The sequence below is a fragment of the Salvelinus sp. IW2-2015 genome, unplaced genomic scaffold (genome assembly GCF_002910315.2).
Source record: "Salvelinus sp. IW2-2015 unplaced genomic scaffold, ASM291031v2 Un_scaffold4710, whole genome shotgun sequence".
Lineage (NCBI taxonomy): Eukaryota > Metazoa > Chordata > Actinopteri > Salmoniformes > Salmonidae > Salvelinus > Salvelinus sp. IW2-2015.
The window spans coordinates 82,527-89,641 of NW_019945979.1; the positions used below are offsets into that span (position 1 = coordinate 82,527).

A 7,115-nucleotide genomic window follows, 5' to 3' on the forward strand; every position below is an offset into this window, starting at 1 on the left:
TAGTCAACAATATAAGACAACGGGAGCACTTGGTGTAGTTCTCTGATCGAATTAAGTCAATGGTGAACTGTGAACTATCTTAATATACACGCTAAAAAGAAGTAATTTTCTCTCTCTGTTGTGGATTCTTCTTAATGTGTTTAAGTGACTGTGGATGAGTAAATATGTTTTCCCAGTCTGAGCAATTTTCTAAGCCTCTCCTCTGTGTGTTAGTCTCAGTGTCATCAGGCTTCTAAATGGGCAAAAGCTTTGCACCTGGGAGGAGTGGAAAGGCTTTCTCTCCCTTGTGTGTATTCTCTCGTGGTGTCGTTGCTTAGTTCCTAGTGTTAAACTTTTCCGACACTGGGAGCAGTGGTAACGGCTTTCTCCCTGTGTGTATTTTCTCATGATGATTACAGCTTCCCTATGCTGGAGAAAACTTTCCACACTCGGGAGCAGTGTAAGGCTTGTCCCCTGTGTGTATTTTCTCTCATGTTTTTCAGCTCTGTGGTTGAAACATTTCACACTGGGAGCAGTGGTAAGGCTCTCTCCCTGTGTGTAATTCTCCTGTGTTCAGGATTCGCTTTCGTTAAAACTCTTCCCACTGGGAGCAGTGTAAGGCTTCTCCCTGTGTGTATTCTCTCGTGCCGTTTCAATCCCTGACGCGTTGAAAACACTTCTTCACACTGGAGCAGTGGTAAGGCTTCTCCCTGTGTGTATTCTCTCATGTTTTCAGTCCTGACTGGTTGAAACACTTTCACATGGGAGCAGTGATAAGGCTTCTCCCTTGGGTGTATTCTCTCATGAGTTTCAGGTTCTAATGTTAAACCTTTCCACACTGGGAGCAGTGAATAGGCTTCTCCCCTGTGTGTATTCTCTCAGTCCATTTCAGCTCCCCTGAGTTAGAACACTTTCGCACATGGGAGCAGTGGTAAGGCTTCTTCCCTGTGTGTATTCTTCTCTGTTGTTTCAGGTTCCTAAATCGTTTAAACTCTTTCCACATGGGAGCAAGTGGTAAGGCTTCTCCCTGTGTGTTTCTCTCATGACTTCAGTGTGCTTTCTGGTTAAAACTCTTCCACACTGGGGAGCAGTGTAAGGTTCTCCCTGTGTGTTATTCTCGTCATGTCTTTCAGCTCCCGCCGATTGAACCTTTTCCAACTGGGACGAGGTAAGGCTTCTCCGCTCGTGTGTATTTCTCATGTTGTTTCAGTCCTAACCGGCTTACATACTCTTTCTACAGTGGGAGCACTGGTGTCGTCTTGCTGGTTTGGACGTCCCTGGCTCTGGTTCCTCTGAGTCTGGTCTTTCTCCTGCCAAAGACAGTGTTAAAAAAAAAAATTGAGACCTGAATGAAACCTCCACATGATAAAACAACCATGCTATGAGGGTAAATCCTGAATCAGATCTCTCAATAACCTGAGGCCAGTTAACAATCTTGGTGTGATTTTCAAACAAATGTTGTAGAGCATCCTGGTAATTACTGATATGTTTACATTACTTATTTTATTCATCCTGTTTTACAAGTCAGAACACAAAAAACGAAATAGTTCTAGGACACTAGAACACAGACGTCGCTGGATTCCAATTGAGCTGGTGGTTCTAAATATATAACTTTCATAGCTGTATGATACAGAATGTGACCTACACACTTCCTTAAACATAAAATAACTAAAGAAGAAATTTTGTGTGGAGGTCCAAAACTTGTTTTTACGTCGAAGATACAAAGCACATCAGTAACATCTCCCTGTTGTTGAAAGGGGCTGTTTAAATGGACCAATTTCTTATTGAGACGTTCACAGATTTAAACATTTTTAACTAGCGCTGATGTCATATTTTGGGTAAAGTTAAAAATAAGGTGAAATATTTGGGTAGATGTTCCTAAAACTGATAGTAACTACAATAAACAAAAATATAAACTTAACATGTAAAGTGTTGGATGTTTCATGAGCTGAAAAAAAAAAGATTGCAGAATTTTTTACATCCCTGTTAGTCAACATTTATCCTTTACCAAGATAATTCATCCATCTGACAGGTGTGGCATATCAAGAAGCTGATTGAACAGCTTGATTATTACACAGGTGCACCTTGTGCTGGGGATAATAAAAGGCCACTCGAAAATGTGCAGTTTTGTCACACAACAATGCCACAGATCTCTGAGGGAGTGGGCAACCTGCATGCTGACTGCCGGAATGTCCACTGGAGCTGTTGTCAGGGAATTTAATGTACAGTACCAGTCAAAAGTTTGAACTCACCTACTCATTCAAGGGTTTTTCTTTATTTTTACTATTTTCTACATTGTAGAATAATAGAGAAGACATCAAAATTATTAAAAAACACATGGAATCACGTAGTAACCACAAGTGTTAAACAAATCAAAATATATATTAGATTCTTCAAAAGTAGCCACCCTTTGCCTTGACAGCTTTGCACACTCTTGGCTTTCTCTCAACCAGCTTCACCTGGAATGCTTTTCAAACAGTATTGTAGGAGTTCCCACATATGCTGAGAACTTGTAGGCTGCTTTTCCTTCACTCTGTAATCCAACTCATCCCAAACCCTCTCGATTTGGTTGAGGTCGGGGGTTGTGTAGGCAGGTCATTCTGATGAGAGCACTCCATCACTCCTCCTTCTTGGGTCCGAATATCTTACACCACCTGGAGGGTGTGCTTGGGTCATTGTCTTTTGAAAAACAAATGGACAGTGGGACCTAAGTCCCAACAGCTGGGATGGGCAAATCGCTGCAGAATGCTGTGGAAGCCTTGCTGGTTAAGTGTGACTTGAATAAATAAATCACTACATTGTAACAGCAAAGCACCGCACAACCATCACAATTCCTGCGCTCATCTTCACGGTGGGGAAACACAACGTTGGAGATAATCTGGTCACTAACTCGCTCTCGACAAAGACCATGGACGCTCGCAACCAAAAATACTCGAAATTTGGACTCGTCAGACCCAAGGACAGATATTCACCGGTCTAATGTCTATCTCGTGTTTTTTGGCCCCAAGCAGTTCTTCTTATTATTGGTTCCTTTAGTAGTGGTTTCCTTGCAGCAATTCGCCCGCATGAAAGACCTCGAACACGTAGTCTTTCTGAAACCGATGATATTTGAGATGTGTCTGTTTGGCTTGAAAACTTGACGCATTTATCTTGGGCTGCAATTTCTAAGTACGCTATTTATTATTTATGGTTATTTATTGGGCTGCAATTTCTACGGCAATTTTCTAAGGCTGAACGCTTATGCATCAGAAGTAATTCTGGGTCTCCCATTCCTGTGGTGGCCTTAAAGTAATGAATGGGACTGTTGTTTCTCTTTGCTTATTGAGGTTCTTGACATAATATGCAACTGTCTTTTACCAAGCAGGGCTATCTTCTGTAACCACCCTACCGTCACAACACAACTGATTGGCTTAAACACATTAAACCTGTTTATGCAAGGGGTTCCGCTAGCGGAGTTTTGACAACATCCGGTGAATTGAGAGTGGCAAAGATTTAACTTTACAGCATTCACAAGTGAATCCACAAATTAAAGCTTACTTCTTGTTAACTAGCAAGTGTCAGAATTTCAAAAAGGCCTTTACGGCAAAGCAAACCATGGCGAATATCTGAGGACAGCAACCCCATTCAAACAAACACCTAGACATCATATTTCGATCATTCTCAGCCGCGACCAAAACTCAGAAATAACGATATAATTCCGTGGCTTACCTTAAAGAGCTTCTTCTTTGGCACTCAATATTCCATAATACATCAAATGTCTTCAGTTCGATTAATTCCGTTGTTATAATTCCAAAATTGTCATTTATTGTGGGCGTGTTTTATCTACAAAACTCGGTTCCAACTTCTCCAGCATGATACAAAATATTATACGTTACTGTAAACGCTGTCCAAACATTCTCAAACAACTTTCCTAATCCAATTTAGGTATTTTATAATACATAATAATCGAGAAAATTTAAGACGGATAACTGGTGTTCAATAAACCGGTATAAAAACAACGTGAGCGCGTGACCTGGAGGCGCGGATCAAAACATTAGAGAGCACTAGGCTGGACCGCTCGTTCGTGAATAGCCGTACTTCTTATTTCTCTACAAAGAAAAACATCAACCAAAGTTTCTAAAAGACTGTTGACATTCTTAGTTGGAAGCAATAGGAACATGCAACAAGTTCCACAGAAAAGTTCACACATTTATACAAACCATTTGAAAACAGAGTCACCTCAACAACAAAAAATTCCTCTGGATGGTTTGTCCTCGGGGTATCACTGCAAAAAGTTCTGTTATACTCACAGACATTATTTTAACAGTTTTAGAAAATTAAAGCGTTTTTCTATCCAAATCTACCAATTTATAATGCCATAATCCTAGCTTCTGGGCCCTGAGTAGCAGGCAGTTACTTTGGGCACGCTTTTCATCAGGACAGAAAATACTGCCCACCCGTCCCAAACATTTTAAGGAAAGACATTGCCACAACTTAACTTCTAAAAAGGCACAATGTTAATCTGAAATGCATTCCAGGTGACTACCTCATGATGCTACAGTCCTCCTTTAAGGACTCTATATATGTTCTATCATTTAGATGCTACAAGTCTGCCTTTAGACTCCATAGTGTTTCATCATAGATGCTACAGTCCTCTTTTAAGACTCCATCATGTTTAGAAATGTGTCTGGAAGCGCTACTCTACCATGCTACTTCATCTTTCGGTTTTAATAATATATAAATAATATTAATAATGTTATAATATAGGTAATAACTAAACTTTAATATACTTTAGGTTAATACCTGCCTGGCGCCAACAAAATTTTATTTTCCACTCTAACATACCCGCTACAGAATTAGCATAGTAAGGCACCATGGTTACTTAATAATCTTTTCTAATAGGGGGGCGCTGTTTCACTTGTAAACAATCCGTGCCAAATTAAACTGCCTCGTACTCTATTTCTAGATCGTACAATATGCATATTATTATTACTATTGATAGAAAACACTCTTCAAGTTTCTAAAACTATTTGAATTTCTCTGTGGAGTAAAACAGAACTGATTGGCAGCAATTCAGACAGAAAGTGAAAAATCTGAAAACGATGCTCTGTTCCAGTGCTCTATTTCAATTGCATGAATTTCTATGGATTGCCTGCACTGCTACGCCTTCACTAGATGTCACAGGCAGTGAAGGTGAATGGGGTGTCTAGCTTTGATCTGAGGTCACAACAAGCGCCTTGGAATGCCGTGACCAGATTTTCCTTGTTCTACTTAGGCGTGCGAGTTCCCTCCATTTTGTCTTATGATAGCGTTCGGTAATAGACGCTCTTATCTCCGGCTCTGTTTTTATTTGATAGATATTAGATAAAACATCATAAAGTAGGTTTTTTCAACGAGTTTCAGTCAGTTTATTTTAACGTTAATGGGATTTGAGTTTTCGCGTCGAGCGAAATTGGGGAACGTCACCAGCATGGCTAGCCTTGTGGAGCGAAAATTCGACAGGCGAAAAGACACTCTAAAGCCACACAACGATTTATTCTGGACAAAGGACTCCTTGTACAAGATCTATGGACAGCTAGCAAAAGTAAGAACCATTTATGATGTTATTATATTTCCGTGGCAATGTTTAATCTATTCCGCCTATTGGGGCGCTGTATCGCTATAACGTAAGCTGTTTGTTATGGTAAAGTTTATTTTTAAAAATCCAACACGGCAGTTGCATTAACACTGTTTGGGCTGCGGGAGAAATGAGTTGTTTCTTGGTCTGAGTGGAAAAGCTCTTGAATGACGTGGTCCGTTCTATTTCCTGTTTTTTGGGAAAGCGCGAAGGAGGAACCTGGAATTCGCCTTCTAAAAGTGTCGTTATAGCGAATACTATACTTCCGGCTTTTTGATTTTAATTTGATACATGTTACAATATCATCGTATAAGTATGTTTTTTTCAATATAGTTTTTTATTAGCATTATTTAAATTTTATTCGATGACTGTTAGGCGTGTTGCGTTGTCTGACTTTGTCCATCGAAAGGAGTTCCGCCACTTGGCCAGTGTGCTTGCTAATTCAAGAGGGAAAAAGAACGTTCTGGTGGAAGTCCAAAGGGAAAGGTTCTGGACAAAGGACCCTTGTACAACATTCTGACGGAGGAATTCACCGAAAGTAGGGGACCCAATTTGGCGATGCTATTCAATATATCTGTCAAAACTGTGCTATCGCTTACGTTTACCTGATCAATGTTGTGTGTGTTAGGCTGATTGGGTGTAAGCTAAATATCACAAGATCTTTGCTTTCATATTTGCTATAAAGCTACATATATTTTTTCAGAAATGTTATGCGAGTATTAGGTATTGACGTGGTGTCCTATAATTATCTGGCTGCTTCGGTGGCTTTTGTGACGAGTAGCCTGTGATTGGTAGCAGCATGTAAAACTGATTATACTCAATATCTCTGCACATTTTTCGAAGCAAACATAGATTCTATTTATTTAGATTCGTATAACAATGTTTATAAGCACTGTCATCTGATGAAGTTGTTCTTGGTTAGTTTTGGTTTGGTCTAGGTTAGTTTTGGTTGGTTTAGTGGATGCTACCTGTGCGTGAAAAATGTCTGTGCTTTTTTCTATTCTTGGTGAGCAAACATAAAATATACGTGGTGTTTCGCTGTAAAACTTTTTAAAAATCGGACATGTTGGCCTGGATTCACAAGATGTTTATCTTTAAAATGCTGTTAATTGGGGGATTGTTAATGTGTGAAAGTTAAATATTTCTAAAAAATATTTTTGAAATTTCGCGCCCTGCACTTGAGCTGATGTTGTCATAAGTGTCCGGCACCGCCTGCACCTGAAGAATTAAGTAATCTAGTGTATCTTTCATTTGCTGTCACATGTATTTTTTTAGTAAAGTTTTATGATGATTTATTTGGTCAGATTAGGTGAGTGTCAAAAATATCTCCTGACATTCTGGGAAATGTTGCTACATTTTCACATGTAATAACCAACGGTTTTCAGCTCTAAATATGCAACTTTCGAAAACATAAATGTTTTTGTGTACAGATGTTATAAATGTCATCTTGAAGTTGGTCAGGTTGGTTGATTTAATTTTATTAATTTAATTCGCTGGTTTTTGCGAATTGCCTATCTTTGCATTCTCTCTCAAACAACAA

The 7,115-nt window shown here is 39.4% G+C and overlaps 1 protein-coding gene across 1 annotated transcript in view; it reads left to right on the top strand.

Moving 5' to 3' along the window:
- Window positions 1-572, top strand: part of pibf1 (progesterone immunomodulatory binding factor 1) — a 17,361-nt gene extending 16,789 nt beyond the window's left edge. Inside the window, 1 exon segment of the mRNA XM_024144069.2 lies at window positions 557-572. Coding sequence (XP_023999837.1) covers window positions 557-572 — 16 coding nt within the window.
- The last annotated feature ends 6,543 nt before the right edge of the window (window positions 573-7,115 follow it).